The 17,192-nt window shown below is 44.4% G+C and overlaps 2 protein-coding genes across 3 annotated transcripts in view; one reads left to right on the forward strand and one right to left on the reverse strand.

Moving 5' to 3' along the window:
* SLC22A14 (solute carrier family 22 member 14) overlaps nucleotides 1-17,192 on the reverse strand; it is a 980,905-nt gene that overhangs the window by 85,772 nt on the left and 877,941 nt on the right. The gene's annotated exons all lie outside the window — the stretch shown is intronic.
* OXSR1 (oxidative stress responsive kinase 1) overlaps nucleotides 1-17,192 on the forward strand; it is a 93,843-nt gene that overhangs the window by 48,819 nt on the left and 27,832 nt on the right. Inside the window, exons 5-8 of the mRNA XM_058657211.1 lie at nucleotides 6,312-6,367; nucleotides 8,179-8,288; nucleotides 10,342-10,443; nucleotides 12,608-12,741. Of these exons, the coding sequence (XP_058513194.1) occupies nucleotides 6,312-6,367; nucleotides 8,179-8,288; nucleotides 10,342-10,443; nucleotides 12,608-12,741 (402 nt within the window). The remainder of the gene's footprint in view (nucleotides 1-6,311; nucleotides 6,368-8,178; nucleotides 8,289-10,341; nucleotides 10,444-12,607; nucleotides 12,742-17,192) is intronic.

Here is a 17,192-nt window from a genome sequence, read left to right on the forward strand (position 1 = left end):
GTCAGTTAGAAAGAGCAAATTAGCAGGCTTCTATTGGTGGGTTTGAAGCGAGCATCTTTCAAATAGTACGAACTGGTGTGCTGTGGGGTAGTTAGCAAGTCTTATCTAAAAAGTACACCAGGGGCCTCCTTCCTGAGGAATGCTCTGGCTACGTGACCTGTCGGATGTCACGTAGGCTGTCAGATGTCACGTAGACTGTCAGGCCTGGAGTTCACACAGCCTCCAGCTAAGCAGGCAAGGCAGAAACCACAAAAGCAGAAAGTGCTGCAGTTAGCAAGGAGCAAAGGGCAAGTGGTTGGGATCGTGGCTGTGAGGTTTCTCAGGCCTGAAACAGGAATTTCCGTCTGGTGACCCTCTGTCACTGCGCAGGAGCTATGTTAACAGGAGCCGTGTTAACAGGGAGGAGGGCTGCTTTGGAGAGTGTGATGAAGTTGCTGTCTTTGAGTGCACACTTAGCCTTCTTGTGGCTTCTCAGTCCCCAGTGGGAAGGGGGTGGGACAGGAAGACCCGAGGGACTGCAATGTGTACTCCTCTCAGGAGGGTTAGGTTCAGGGAAAAAGAGATGGCCAGTCTGACCCAGTAGCTTCTACTAGAACAGGACCAAAGCCCCAGGGCCTGTTTTGTTCTGACAGCTTCCCTGTGAGTACCGTGAGCAGAAGGCCCTGGAAGTGCAGGGGTCTCGAGGTGAAGCCTAGGAGGTAGAATCCCTCTCAGCCTGGACCCGGGGGGCTCATCCACGCTGGGTGTGGTTTATCTGTTGTCCTGCTCATGCACTCTCCAGCTGGCCTGAGTGTCCAGTGCTGGGCCAGGTTAAAGCCAGGAGTCAGGACATCCTTGCAGTTTCCCATGGCAGTGCAGAGTCTCACCTGCTTAGGCCATCCTCCACGTCCATAGTGAGCTGGGTCCAGAGTGGGGCAGCTGGCACATGAACCAGCTTTTAGAATGCTGGCATCGCTTTACCCACATTGCCACAGCTCCAGTTCCAGTATTGTTCTTTGAAGTCTGTGGTGAACAAGGCTTAGGGAGTTGCCTAAATGTGTTTATATAATAACTAGATAATGTGGAAAACTCCCCAGTCTAGTAAAGCGGGTTCAAAGTATTCTGGAGTTGTAGAAATAACAACTGATAATAACTGGCCAGATATTTATCTGATGTATCTTATCTTTTTAAATTTCTTAAGTTAAACATACACCTACAATTCTCTTCTTCCCCCAAAGAAGTTGGATTATATGGCTGGCATGATACCTAAATGTGTAGTAATTGTTGGTGATATCTCACTATGGGAAGATGAGGAGTTAGACCCACCAACCGCACAACTTGTGCATCATGGGTCTGGTGCAGTGGCATAACAGCCTAACGCTCTGCCTGCGGCGCTGGCATCCATATGGTTCTGCTTTATGTCCTCGTTGCATCCCTTCCAATCCAGCCTCCTGATTATGGTCTAGGAAATCAGCAGAGGATGGCCCAAGGCCTTGGGCCCAAACACCCACGTGGGAGACCTGGAAGGAGCTTCGGGCTCCTAGTTTCTGACCAACTCAACTTCGGCTGTTGCAGGCATTTGAGGAGTGAACCAGTGGATGCAAGATACCTCTTTCTCTTTGTAAATCTAACTTTCTAAGTAAAATAATTTTTTTTGCTTACTTCTTTTTTAACATTGTTGTTATTTTCCGTGTTACAATTTTGTAGGCATAGGGATTCCTCCTCCCCCTTTCCTAACTCCCTGCCATATTCCCTGATACTGCTACGTAGTGTAGTTTTTTTTTTTTTTAAGATTTATTTATTTTTATTGGAAAGACAGACATACAGAGAGGAGGAGAAAGAAGAATATTTTCCATTCTATGGTTCACTCCCCAAGCGGCCGCAATGGCTGGAGCTGAGCCAATCCAAAGCCAGGAGCCAGTGCTTCTTCTGGGTCTCCCATGTGGGTCCAGGGTCCCAAAGCTTTGGGCCGTCCTCGACTGCTTTCCCAGGCCACAAGCAGGGAGCGGGGTGGGAAGCAGGGCTGCCGGGATTAGAACCAGCGCCCATTTGGGATCCTGGCGCATTCAAGACAGGAACTTTAACCGCTACGCTATTGCACCAGGCCTAGTAGTATGGTCTTTCAGTAACAGTTTAACATTCTGCTAGTCCAGTGTATCATGGCGTCATAGGTATAGGCAAGGTTAGAAAATGCAGTGTCATGGTGTCAAGGTATGCGTAACTGATTCATTCAAAGTCCCCCTTTTCTTCTGTAGTAGAGACACCTCCTGGAGCATATCTTCTCCTGGTTTGCTAGTCTCCTTTAAATAGCTCATCTAGGAGAATATCCTCAACAAAACAAAAAATGGAAATAAACTGTGCGTCATGAATGTAGTGCTCTTGACTCTCTGACCACTAGTTCTTCCAAGATAAGGATGGAGATCTCATTGTGTCCCAACAGCTCAAAGCCGTTCTAGCTAATGCTAACCACATTCTAGTCCAGCGATACTGGAGTGAATCCTCCTCCCAGCTTTCTGGTTTCTAGAGTTCTCTGTCTCCACTACCTGTTACATCACCAGCTCAAAAATGTTTTTGCTGTGCTTAGTTGACTCTAGAAGAGTCCTTTTGTTGAAGAAACTCAGGCCACCAGATTATACAAGAAAGAAGCTGCAGGCCATTCTCAAAGACCAAGACGAAGACAAGAGGACCTGTGATGATTTTCTGATAACATCTCCTGAGAGAGTATTCTGTTTGCATCAGAAAATTACCTCACATAACGTAATTGAAAAATACTAAACTTGGAAACAATTTTAGAGAATTTAAGTTAAAATAAAAAAGATCATGATAAAAAAGGAACAGAAAAGGCAGTGATCCGTATCTTTAAGAGGAATTATTTCACAATGCTGACAGCACCGTAAGCTTCCCCCTTTTACACACACACACGTATATACACACCCACATATACATGTGTATATACTTGTACGCGTACACCCAGTTGTTGTTGCTATTGAAAGGCAGAATTACAGATAATTCTTCCATCTTGATTTATTCCCTAAATGGCTGCAGTAGCCAGGGCTGGGCCAGGCCAGAGTTGGAAGCCCAGGACTTTATCTGGGTCGCCCATTAATTGATCCTGGCTAGTGGGCAGTTTATATCCAGCTAATCAGAAGCAGTTAAAACAGTCTTGGACCAGTGCTATGGCACCACGGGTTAAGCTGCTGCCTGTGATGCCAGCGTCTAATATGTGTGCCAGTTGGAATCCCAGTTACTTTGGTGTGACCAGCAAACCTGGGCCTTCCATAGGCCGAGGGAAAGGAAACCAGAGAGGGTGGACTCTCTGCTGTGCATCACAAATGAGGCCTTCCTCCATGCCCTAGCCTTGATTTCCCTGCTATTGAGCCTTAAAGACTGTTGTGTGGTTTTTTTTGTTTTTGGTTAATTTTGTTATATTTAGTTTAAATTACAAAATGCACACGTGAGTACATTCCAGAAAGATACTCAGATACTGCTCTGCTTAATTTTGCTTCCATCCATTTCCATAAAAGGAACTATTCTTTGACTCTTCAGTGGCTACATATGAGTGTGGAAAGGAGTGTGTGTATATAACATTAATAGTACCCCAGAAAATATATTGCTTTCCTGTTTGATTTGTTTATTTAAACAGGGCGTTTCTTGTCACAACATGTTGGTTGGCCATTCTGTTTCATGGATGTAACTGACTTTAATCTCTGCTACTCTTAGTGATTTATACTGCTGGGAACAGTTCTGTAGTGGGCGCCTTGCACACAGTGTGAGACTTTTTCTAGGTTGTAAAGATAGATTTGCTACATGTAAGGAATTTTTGATTTTTTGAGACACTGTCCCTGCCACTGACGTCATCACCATCACTACCACTACTGTTGTTGCTTGGAAGAAAACAGGTTGTTCCCGTGGTCCCAACTAGAGACCATAGTGCTCAGTGAGATAAGTTAATCCCAAAAGGCCAAACACCGTATGTTCTCTCGGATACAAAGCAACCTTCATGCAGATGATAAGATCAGTACCTTTTCAATACTGCTTTTGCTGCAACTGATAGGTTTTGATATTGTTTTTATTATTTCTTCAAAATAGTTTCTTTTCTATTATTAAATTCTTCACTGACTTGTGAAACAAAAAAATAAGTTGTAAATCAAATGAATAATTTTTGTTATGTCACAGTTGCATGTTTTAGTAATTAGAATAATTGGGTTGATTATATTTGAAACAAAACTAAACTTGAACAAGATGGTCATAGGTCTTTTTTTTATATAAAGATTTATTTATTTTTATTGGAAAGGCAGATATACAGAAAGGAGGAGAGACAGAGATTCTTCCGTCCGATGGTTCAATCCCCAAGTGACCACAACGGCTGGAGCTGAGCCAATCCGAAGCCAGGAGCCAGGAGCTCTTCCAGGTCTCCCACACGGGTGCAGGGTCCCAAGGCTTTGGGCCGTCCTTGACTGCTTTCCCAGGCCACAAGCAGGGAGCTGGATGGAAAGTAGGGCTGCTGGGATTAGAACCAGCGGATCCCGGGGCGTGCAGGGCCAGGACTTTAGCCACTAGGGCTATCATGCTGGGCCCAGTCTTAGGTCTTTTTAATGATGTTTATTTTAGATTTGTAAAACAAGGATATATTTATGTAGTCCTTGATTTACTGCAAATAGTTAATAAAAATACAAAGGCCTGAATATATGTATTTTATTTGTCATACACTCTTGCTGCCCTTAGGCCTGGCATATCCCCAATTTCAACTGCATGCTGATGATTTTAAATATGCAATAGGAGAGAACAGGGGTTTGCCCTTGTGGGTAAGACTCACATCTCAGGTTTGGCGCGATGGCTCAGTGGGTAAAGTCCTTGCCTTGCTTGTGCCAGGATCTCATACGGGTTCCAGTTTATGTCCCAGCTGCTCCACTTCCTCCTACTTCCCTGCTTGTGGTCTGGGAAAGTAGTGGAGGATGGCCCAGAGCCTTAAAACTACACCTGAGTGAGAAACCCAGAAGAAGCTCCTGGCTTCAGATTGGCTCAGTTCTGACCATTGTGGCCACTTGGGGAGTCCAGCAGATGGAAGATCTTTCTCTTTGTCTCTTCTTCTGTATAAATCTGCCTTTCCAATAAAAATAAATCTATCTTTTTTTTTAAAGATACACCTTAAATCAGTGTGCCTCGGTTCTGTCCTGGGTTTTCTGCCAACGCAGACCCTGGAAGGCAGTAGTCAGGTCTTAAGGAGTGAGTTCCGGCCAGCCACACTGGAAACGTGGATTACAGTCCTGGCTTTGATCCTCGCCTGGTCTAAGCCAGTAGGCCATTGCAGGCTTGTGGGGAGCTAGCCAGAGGATGGGAGCACCTCCCATCTGTGTGTGTGTGTGTGTGTGTGTGCGCTGACACTCAGGTCGTTAAATGCCAGTTCCAATCTTTTGATCAGTTAGGCGGGGAGTGGGAGTTGGGGCAGCAAGGAAGGAACAATTCGGCAATTTTTAGAAAAAATATATTTTAAAATGTGGAATTAGGTTATAGTAATTAAAGACCACATCTTTTGGCTACTGTTATCCTTATTAAACATATTTAATCATTTGGGTTTTTCTAGATACTGTAGGAAAAGCTGTATATTATGGTAGCTTTCTGTTTATTATTTGAATTTTAACGTGGAAAGCACTTCAACAGTTCTTAGAACATGGGATTGTGGGGTTTTTTTCCTTTTTCTTTCTTTTTTCTTGCAAAGTGTGATATATAGGGAAGAGGAGAGACAGAGAGGAAGATCTTCCATCCGATGGTTCACTCCCCAAGCAGCTGCAGTGGCTGGAGCTGAGCCAATCCAAAGCCAGGAGCCAAGAGCTTCTTCTGGGTCTCCTACTTGGATGCAGAGTCCCGAGGCTTTGGGCCATCCTGTACTGCTTTCCCAGGCCACAAGCAGGGAACTGGATGGGAAGTGGAGCTGCCGGGACAGAAATGGCCATATGGGATCCTGGCACATGCAAGGCGGGGACTTTAGCCACTAGGCTACTGCTCGGGGCCCAGGATTTTGTTTATTTTGATGCAAAAATTTTGAAATCCATAGCTATGAATGATCTTCAAGAAGTGTATGGAAATGTGTTTTATATAGGGTAGTGCATAGATTTCAGAGTTTTTTGTACCAAAGCGAACATGTTTATCTTTCTGTGGGTGTTTTGAAGTGTCCAAAATTTTAATAATTTTAACTATTGGCCTTACTACCTTTTAAAACAGAAAGAAATGGTGAACTACTATGAACATTGTGTGAACATTGAAAGCAACTAAGTTATGTTACTGCACATAAGAGGCGTTTTTTAATATGTGACTTTTTCCCCTTAAATTAGAGATGTGAAAGCTGGGAATATTCTCCTTGGAGAAGATGGATCAGTTCAGATTGCAGGTAATGGCTGGTGTTTTTCTGAACCCACTACGTACATCACAGGTCGGCACATCCTGCGGACTCTTCATCTTTGGCCCGCCCTCCTTCCCTGCCTTCCTTCTTTCCGTTTTTATTGGAGAGGCAGCATTACAGAGAGAAATACACACACACACTCACTCACTCACTCAAGGAGGGAGGAAGAGAGAGAGAGCTTACAGCTGTTGGTTCACGCTTCAAATGGCTGCAGTGGCTGGAGTTGGGCTGGTTTGAAGACAGGCACTTTTTGTAGGACTCCCACTGGACTTGGACCAGTCGCCACTGCTCTCTCCGCCACAAGCAGGGAACTGGAAGTAGAGCAGCTGAAGTCAAAGTAGGTGCCTGTAATGGCTCAAAGCCTATGGACCCTGCACTCGTATGGGAGATCCAGAGAGCTTCTGGCTCCTGGCTTCGGATTGGCTCAGCACCGTCCGTTGCAGTCATTTGGGGAGTGAATCATCGATGGAAGATCTTCCTGTCTATCTTTCCTCCTCTCTCTATATATCTGACTTTTCAATAAAAATAAATAAATCTTTAAAAAAATAAAAGTAGGTGCCTGTGTGAGATGTTGGCACTGCAGGGGGAGGTTTACTAGCTTGCTATGCCACCGTGTTGGCCCACATCCTTTATTTTCTATGTTATATATTTTTTTCTTTTGTTTTTTTCCTTTTCAGTTGTCCACCCCTTAGACTCATTAGAATATTCCTGTAGGGGTTGTCGTGTCATTCTGTAGTTGGCTGGAATCCTCACTGTATTTAGAAATGTGGAGTGGCGTCTGTCCTGGGAGAACGAAGTGCCAGGCAGTTTTAGGGCCGAAGGACTAAGAGCTGGAGTCTAAAGCCAAGAATGCTGAAACGCCTGCTTGTTCAGGCTCCCTGATGGCTACACCCAGAGCTGGCTTACAGTCACATCAGCTTCTTCTCAGACTCTTAGAATGGTCAGGGGTGTGGCAGAAAAAAGAAAACCCACCGAGATCTGAAATTATGTATTTGACTTTTAGAAGGTAGTTTATCTTCATGTCCTTCAGGTAAGATAATAACAATTTTTAGCAGATTATTTATTTTTATTGGAAAGGCAAATCATATTTATAGGGAGAAAACATCCCCCACCCGCTGGTTTACCTGCCAAATGGCTGCAGTGGCTGGAGCTGAGCTGATCCGAAGCCAGGAGCTTCTGAGTCCTCCACGCAGACATAGGGCCTCAAGGCTTTGGGCCATTCTTCACTGCTTTCCCAGGCCACAGCCAGGGCGCTGGATGGGAAGTGGAACAGCTGGGATAAGTGGGGGACATAGAAGAAGTTTGGCTGTTTCGGGCATTTGGGGAGTGAACCAGCTGATAGAAGATCTTTCTGTCTTCTCTGTAAATCTACCTTTCTAATAAAAATAAGTAAATCTTTAAAAAAAAGAGAATGTAAAGGCAGGATTGCTTTGAATTTATTTTGGGTCATGTTCTTTAGCACTGTTTGAATGCCACTTCATAAAGGATTCACTTGTTCGGTTGGGTTTTTCGAGCCGTGAAGGCCATGTCAGAACGACAGTAATAATAATAATAAAAGAGAATAAATGTGATTGCAGAGTGTAGATTCAGTTGTAGCAACGAGTAAAATATGAGATGATGATGAGTGGTGTTGGAAAGGAATGGAGTAAGAAACCTGTTAGTGATGTCTTAATTTATCAAAAATTTCAGCTAAAAAAAGAAATTAGCATGCTGTTTATCTTATTTGCATATGGTACAGTGACTGTGTTTTGTTTCGTAAAGCAGTAGTTTTAATGTCTTCATGGTGTCTTCTGTTTTAGACTTTGGAGTTAGTGCTTTTTTGGCAACTGGTGGTGATATTACGCGAAACAAAGTGAGAAAGACCTTTGTTGGCACACCTTGCTGGATGGCCCCTGAGGTGATGGAGCAGGTACCAAGTTCCTTGTCTTTTGAAAATGGTCTAAGGTTCTGTTATTAAACTGAGAAATCTTGGCAGTGTCTGCTTTTGTTTGATTTGGAAAAAACATGTCTATTCTTTAATTAAGACTTTACCCTGAAAACCAAAACAAAAGAAAACACAGCACTCTAGAATTTAAAGAGGGCATATGAAGATTTATGTATGCCAGAGACAGCCTGATGGGTACAGTGATCAAGATGGCTCTCACACCTTCTTTAGCACAGCTGACATGACCTCATGGCTTCGCATCCAGCTTGCATTGCTGTTTCTGGAATGGCCTTCTCCTGATGGCGGTCGTTCGGTGTGACTCATGCTGTCACATTAAGGAACCTGCTAGTTCTCAGATGTAACCCAGTGCTTCTTTGTTATTTCTGACCAGTTGTCCTCTTGGTGTGTGTGAAACTGCCCACACCCGCGTGGTGTCTGCCTGCTGGCTCCGTTTGCCTCCTCGTCTCCTCCCGCAGCCTCTCTGTTCCTGGCCATCCCACTCCTGAATGGCACTCCTCCCAGGACCCTGTCCTTGGCCTTTGCCCCCCTCCAGCTTCACTGCCTGCCTCAGTGCCCCAGCCTGCGTTTCTGCTTACTAATGGTTTCTGAACTGCGTTCACCCAGGGATGTTTCCCAAGGTGCCACCCAGGGAGGGCTTGCATTTCCGGTCCTCTAAGGATGCTTTACATACATGTCTTACAGGTGTAGCAGACTCAGGGTGTGAAGACTTGAATTCATTTCTCACTGTTTTTATCACTTGTGTCCACTATGTCAGTGATGATGATGGAGATGCTGAAATACCCCATACCTGTGGTAGGCAGATGAGACTAACGGCATTTTATCAGTCACACATCTGCCCAGTCCAAGGTTGGGTGACACTGTGTACGCTGCAGGGCCACCTGAGGTTACAGGAGAAACAGTGAGCCCTCCCTCCCTTCCCCGACTGTCCTTTGGGTGCTGTGACTGAGGACGATACAGGGAGAAACAGAACTGCTCCTGGTCTGTGTGACCGAGGCTTGCTGGGCTGCAGGACTTTATCTACAGGAGCAGAGTGGGGAGGAGAAGTTACGCTGACAGCATTAGGTGCCCTCCTATTTTACCAGCTGGCAGGGCAGCACGTAATATTGAGCTGTAATTTTAGATCTTAATATGCCAAAGCCAGTTTCTCCTGTATGGCTTTGCGAAGAAGATTAAAATCTGTAAGCTTATACTATTTGGTTGTATAAAAGGAGGTGAATTTGCCAATACATTTCTGTTAATAGCTTCATAGAAATATTCACACCCTTTGTAGCTTTTTTCATTTTAGAGATTAAGGTGGTAAAATACCATAATAGAGCATCAGGGAAATAAGAGAATTACTACCACCGTGAAACTTTCTAGTTCTTTCTAATCTTTTTAAGCTGGAATATGTACCTGTTTGTGGTGGTGTCTGAATCGGGGGATGGTGGCTGGCCAGTGTGTGTGATGCCAGTTCAGTTACCTGTATCCGATGCTGGAGTCCGTGAGCTTGGGTCTTGGCCCCTTTCCCACCGTCGGGTTCCTGCTAACGTGTACTCTGGGAGGCAGCAGGTGATGGTGGTCCCTGCCACCCATGTGGGAAGCCTGGTTTACGTTACTGACTCTAGGGTTGGGCCGATAGGCCCCTGGCTCTTGGGGGAGTTGGGAAAGGAACCAGAGGGAGGCTGTTTCTTTCTCGCTCTCTCTGTCAAATAAATAAAGAAGTGTAATAATCAGAATATTTGAAGAGATCTAAATTTAAAAAAATATGACCAGTATCATTTTTGTCAACATTTTGTCACATATTGTCCACATTGAATTTATAAGCAGTGCTTTCAATTAATATTCTTTGAAGTGAGTAATATTATAGTTAATAATTTCTGCATTATTGGAAAGCATTCAAATTGCTTTTGTTACCTTAACACTGCTATAGATTAAAGTTATGAACACTTTCAGTGATCTTGATGTATCTTAGAAACTGTCTTTAGAAGCACTTTCATGCTGGTAGGAGTAATCAGATACATTTCTCTGTTCTTTGCAGGTCCGAGGTTATGATTTCAAAGCTGATATCTGGAGTTTTGGAATCACAGCCATTGAACTGGCCACGGGGGCAGCTCCTTATCATAAGTACCCACCAATGAAGGTGAGGCCTGCATTCACAGTACCTGCCCATCTCAACTCGCGTGGCAGCTTAGAGCCTTTCCTCATTTGCTGCCTTTCCTCTTTGTTTTCTCCTCTCTCTCTGTTTCTCTCTCTCCTCTCAGTTATGGTAAAATACACACCCAGCTGGCCGTGTCCCCACGTGTAAGTGCACATACAGTTGCATGGTATTAACCCATTAGTGATGTTGTTCAGCCGGCACTGCGTCTGAGCTCTCTTCATTGTTAACGACTGAAGCGCCATGTCCCACCCTCCCGATTCTGCCTTCCCGCAGCTCCTCCTGCTCCACTTTGGTTGCTCTGACTTTGACTACCCCAAGGACCCTGCAGTAGGCAGATGAGACTGACGGCATTTTATCATTCATGCATTGCCCAGTCCAAGGTTGGGAGTGGTGGTCCAGCAAGGACGCCCTCCACATTCCCCCTTCCCAAAACAACCTCCACACTTGCCAGTGGATGGAGCTGCCTTGCCCAGCTTGCCCAACACCCAGGTTTGGATTCGTGCTCACTAATGTGAGCTGTGATCCACTAGAGAAGTTTCCCACTTACTCCCACTCGGCCTACTCCCAGACCCAGATCTCACGCATGCCAGTAGGTGTTAGGCCCTTGCCCGACATAGCCTGCCCTCCATCTTGGCCTTTGTATGGGCTGGTGAATGTTGCAGCCTTTACAGCTTCACACCCTGTTTTCTGATGTACATGTGGGTACTGCAGCTTGGACCTCCCCAGCCTGCTCTTGGCCCCAGTACCTCTTTGTATTGGCAGGTTCCATGATCACACCCAGTTCAGCCCATCACCGCCCCAACTCTTAAGCTAACAAGTGGGACTTGTATTTCCACAGAATTGGGCCCACCTATCTCCCGCAGAATCTACCCCCGGGCCTGGTTCTCTTGCATGCTGGTTAGTGTCGTGGTCCTGCCTAATATGACCCATCCCCTGTTCCGACACTGAGTCAGGTATAGACAGGCCCCCAGCCATAGCTTTTGTGTGGGCTGGTGTGTGGTGGTCAGTGATGCTCTGCATTAACAGACCCATCTCAGGACTCCCATGTGGGCTGATGAATCAGTCTGACCCATACAGATCTTCTGGTCTCTTCCCTCCAAACCACCAGGTCTCAGTCCCCTCACTTACCTGCAAGTCCAGTGGCCATGTTGTTTGGAATCCCTCAGGACTCATTCCTCACCTACATGTACAGTGGCCTTATCCGTAGGTGTCCCTCTAGCAGTAATTTCTCACCCCCACGTCCCCAGAGCCCGTGGGTGTGTGGGCAGCAGGCGAAGCCCGATGCCGATGGTCACTCTGGCCACCCGAGCAAGATGGTGCTGTCTGCTTTTTAAGCAATTGGGCTAGGCTGCGGCCCCACACCCGTCAGCCAAGAGTGGCTGATGGAGTGGAGGTTCCCATATGCATGCCTACCCCTAACAAGATGGCGCTGGCTGCTTTTTAATTGCTCGGGCCATGCTGCACTCCCTGCCCATCAGCCAAAATTGTCTGATGGAGCGGAGGTTCTTGTCCACATCTTTCTTGAATTCTTAATCGCTGCTTTTTATATTTTCATGGTCCATCTGTAGGTATGTAGATGTTTATCATTGTAACTTTATGATTTATAAATGTATATATAAGTATATGTTTATATGGTATAATTTATAAATTATAGTTATTAATGCAACTTGCATTGGCAGTTTTGATAATGTGCCTTTGCAAGTGACTTAGCCTGTTGTGTCACAGCACTGGCTTCAGTGATTTCTATGTTAGGAGATTCTGAGGCCATAAAAAAGGAAACCGTGTTGCCAGAGGCCAGGGTAGAACAGGGCCGGGAATAGACAAATTAACAAAGTCATACTCTTAGTTTTGCCGTGATTTTAGTTTGTGTTTAAAACTGTTTGGACAGTATTAGAATTTGGATGGAATATAAAGAAAGAATTCTAGCTCCAGGCCATTAGCACTCCCGATCCTGGGAAGCTGATGATCTGTCACACCAGTGTATGTAGAAAACACATGGAATATTCCGGATTCTACAGAACTCATCTGGATGTGGACTTCTAGAAAGTTAGACCTGCCTGTATGTGGTGATGAATGCTTATCCACGCTTGTTGATTGCACTTCATTGAGTCACCAGAGCTTCATGCTGCATTGAAAATCCTTACAGGTTTTAATGCTGACACTGCAGAATGATCCTCCGTCTTTGGAAACTGGTGTTCAAGATAAGGAAATGCTGAAAAAATATGGAAAATCATTTAGAAAAATGATTTCATTGTGCCTTCAAAAAGACCCAGAGAAAAGGTAAAGTATGAGATACGGTAACTGATTGTGGAAAGCCTTTCAGTTATATGCCGACATGTATAGGGAATTTTTGTGTATTTTTAGAACTAAAGACTTTATTAAGTGTACAGAAACCGTTAATTTTGCCGGATTGAAACAAGTGGATTCTTACTAGTGTACAGTACATCCTGAATAGTGTAACTATTTCCTGGTTAATTTCTTTTTTTTTTTTTAAGATTTATTTATTTTGTATTACAAAGTCAGATATACAGAGAGGAGAGATAGAGAGGAAGATCTTCTATCCGATGATTCACTCCCCAAGTGACTGCAACAGCCGGTGCTCGCCGATCCGAAGCCGGGAACCAGGAACCTCTTCCAGGTCTCCCACGCGGCTGCAGGGTCCCAATGCGTTGGGCCGTCCTCGACTGCTTTCCCAGGCCACAAGCAGGGAGCTGGATGGGAAGTGAAGCCGCTTGGATTAGAACCGGTGCCCATATGGGATCCCGGGGCGTTCAAGGCGAGGACTTTAGCTGCTAGGCCACGCTGCTGGGCCCTATTTCCTGGTTAATTTCTATAATTATAAAATTATATACTGGGATTTCTATTTACTTAACTGATAGATTCATGGATAGGTTTTTTTTTTTCCAGTTCATAAAATTCATGGGCAAATTGATAACTTAATGCTAGAATTTACATTTGTTAATAGCAAAGTTAAGTACAAACAGCAAATTTATATTTAATATATTTAATATATAATAATTTGACTTATTTCAGTGTTAACTTATTAACAAAGCAAGACCTTCAAGTACCCTTTTCTGTCAGTGTTTGACAGATTCAGTGGCCGGGGGCCAATCAAGAGTACGTAATATATGTAACTTTATGAGTTGACAGACGCTTGGGGATCGTTGAGTTTTGTCTTTGAGGTTATACACATACTCAGTCATCGAGTTGAGGCTTGAGATCAAAGTCCTGGTTCCTACTCAGGGTTTTGTTCCCCTGTGACCTATATTTTGGTTGGACACACAGTCAGCCTTCCTCATGTCACTTCCGCAGCAGCAGCTGCAGATTGAAAAACAATTTTTTTTTTTAGTATTGCATTTGTACTGAACACGTGCAGACTTTTTATTTCAGTTGTTCCCAGAACAATGCAGCATTGTAGAGGTGACTTCCAGTACGTAGCAGAATGTGCATCGGTTATATACAGGTGCAGTCCCATTCTACAGGAGGTGGTCCTTCTAGGTTATGGCCTCCATAGGCTGGCCCGGAGCTGGTCTACCTTAGTACAGAGAAAACTCTGTGTTGCTCGTACATTTTAACACAAGTATTTCTTCAGTGTTGAAGAAATGTAAAAGATTTTGACTTCCTCAAATGAGTTCTGTCCTAGTTGTTTCCTAAAAAGAAAGAAGAACTTTTGACTTCCTTGATCACGTCTGTAGGGTACACAGTGGGGATCTAGAATTTGCTCTTAGAAACATTGGAAGGAGGGCCCGGTGCAATGGCTCCATGGCTAAATTCTTGCCTTGTATGTGTTGGGATCTCGTTTGGGTGCTGGTTTGGGTCCCAGCTGCTCCACTTCCCAACCAGCTTGTTGCCTAGGTAAGCAGTGGAGGATGGTCCAAAACCTTTGGACCCTGCACCTGGTGGGAGACTGGGAAGAAGCTCCTGGCTCCTGGCTTCGGATTGGCTTTGCTCTGGCTGTTGTGTCCACTTAGGGAGTCAAGTAGTGGATTTAAGATCTTCCTCTCTGTATATTTGGCTTTCCAATAAAAATAGATAGATCATTTTAAAAAAAAAAAAAAGGTTTGTGAAAAAATGAAAGATAATATGAAATTTCCATGAATGTTTTGAAGGTCCCTCCTTAAGTCTGTAGTCTAGGTAACATTGTTTTTTACCCATGTTAATGTTTCAGGTGATTTATTTTTTTTTTTAAAGATTTCCATATTTGAAAGGCAGAGTTAAATAGTATTGAGATCGTCCATCTGCTGGCTCACTCACAAATGGCTGCAGCATTTGTGGGTGGCCCAGACTGAAACCAGGAGCTGGGAGCTTCTTCTGGGTCTCCCACATGGGTGCAGGTCTCCCAAGCAGTTGGGCCAACTTTCTGGTGCTTTCCCTTCCCCAGACACAATTAGCCAGGAGCTCAACAGGAAGTGGAGCGGCAGGGATGCACAACTGCATCCATAAGGGATGCTGGCACAGGAGGTGGTGACTTAACTTTCATCAATTTCCTGTCATTACACCAAGATATGTTACATGATAACGTTAATGGAAGATGAAGTCTGTCATTTAGGCAGTACTGTTATACCCATTGTTACTGTATCAGTTAATTTCTTGATAATGATATGAAGATTATGTAGCATAACACTCGTGGAAGCTGATGAAGGGTACATAGGAACTTTATACCATTTCTGCAAATCTTCTAAATGCCTAAAATTACTTCAAAAAAGAAAAAAATGGGGCAAATGTGGCACAAAAACTTAAGCTGCTGCCTGGGGCATTTGCGTCCCATACAGGAGTGCTGACTCAAGTCCCATTTATTCTACTTCTAGTCTGGTCTCCTGCCAGTACCCATGAACACAGCAGATCATAGTTCAAGTGCGTGGGTTCCTGCTCCCTACGTGGGAGACCTGGGTGGAGTTCCTGGCTCCTGGCTTCTAGGAACTCCCTGTCCATTGTCCTGAGCCTGCTGATTTTGCCATTTAGCAAGCGAGCTAATGAACAGTATCACTCTCTCTCCTTCTCTCTGTTGCTCTGCATTTCAAGTAAACAAATAAGTCTAAACAAACAAACCACTCTGGAAGGAATTGAAAATATTCCAGTTTGTAACCTCCAGTTAAACTTTATTTAGGACATTTCTATGTTAGAACAGAAACTTTAATTGAATTAGAAAGTTGAATAAGAGAGCTAGTAAAACAGAAAGTAGTTATCTTTTGGCTCATCAAGTGCAAGGTACTGTTGTAAACAATATGTATCATTGCATTTTACACAATATTCCAGTATTAGTGTTATTTTCTGTTTTGTAAATGGGTAACAGAGAAGTTGAGTAATCTTTCCCAAAGTCACAGTAAACGGTAGATAATAAAGAGTAGAGAAACCTAACCCAGGCAGTCTGACAGCAGAACCTACTCTTAATCACACCACCGTGTATTAGGAAGTAGTGCAGAATGACTGAAGACAGAAGTATGGAAGAAAGGCTTACGTTGGGGGACAGGATGGGAAGGTCTACTGTGTGTATGTGTGTGTACGTGCATGAACGCACGCACATCCCTATTTAGATACATTAGAGAGAATGTTGGAGCAGCCAGAGTCAGAGCAAATGGCCGAGAACTTTGCAGAATCCGTGAGGCCACCATATAGTTAAATAATGCAGAGAGAAAATAACTACAATTTCCCCTCTCATTAGTCATTCAAAGGTGAGCTGAAATTAAAATACTTCCCACTTAAAAATGGGATTTTCCTGTCACTGTCATTTAAAGAGCTCTTACAAACATGCGTTTTAGGAAAAGGGAAGTGGGCCCAGGGCAAGGGCATGAGTAAGTGCTCGATGAGCAAATAAGGTTTTGGACACATTGAAATCTTGGTTGAAGGGAAAACAACAGCGGACTGTCTTATTTCAGTCTTACCGCTGTGTGGGTTATGAGCCAGATCATGCCAGACAAGTGTAGGAAGTATTAAGGAGTCTCTGTTAACCACACTTGGTGATAACAGGGCCCGCTAGAAATGAGCAAATGACACGTCCAGTGACAGTCCAGTCTGAATCGAAATCTCGAGGGGAACAAACGGGTTTTTACCGTGAAACCCGTGCATTAAACAAACTGAAATCGTATGTCCCAGCTTCCGCAGCAGTGTAAATTATCCTAAAAGACATGCAGCAAACAACCTGGACACAATTACAAAGGCTGCAGACATTGACCTTTCCTTGGCTTCTCTGAGCACATTCTGGTATTCCTAGGCCTCACCTCTCCTGGAACTCTGGAAAGTACACACAATTAGAAATACAAAGCATAGCATCTTTACTGTCCCGCCCAAGCAGTGAACAGTGGGTGAGGAACACAGACATTCAGGCGGGCTATGTGTCCTTGGAAACTGTCTGCGGGAAGCCAGAGAGCAAGCAGATACTAGGGAGGCCAAGTGAGTCAGAGTGCCAGAGCGATGGAAGCACGTGACCAAGAGAGCCCCTCCCCATCATGGGCCTTTACAGGGGTTTGCAGCAGTGTGATACTGCCTCCTGTCAGGTTCCAGGTGATAATAGGTGGGCAGGAGGAGTGGCTTCCAAGTGCGTGACCTCAAACCTAGCTGTCTAGGACCACAACATTGCTTTTCACGTTTATTCACTTTCTTAATATTTATGCTAAACCTCTGAGGCACTGGTTCTGTGCTGTGCCACAGAACCTATGATAGATAATAGCACGTTGGTATTTGAGGATTTTACTCTGCTTAGCAACTTGAACCAAATTTTTCATGCATTCTGC

This window comes from Ochotona princeps, chromosome 30, assembly GCF_030435755.1.
Source record: "Ochotona princeps isolate mOchPri1 chromosome 30, mOchPri1.hap1, whole genome shotgun sequence".
Lineage (NCBI taxonomy): Eukaryota > Metazoa > Chordata > Mammalia > Lagomorpha > Ochotonidae > Ochotona > Ochotona princeps.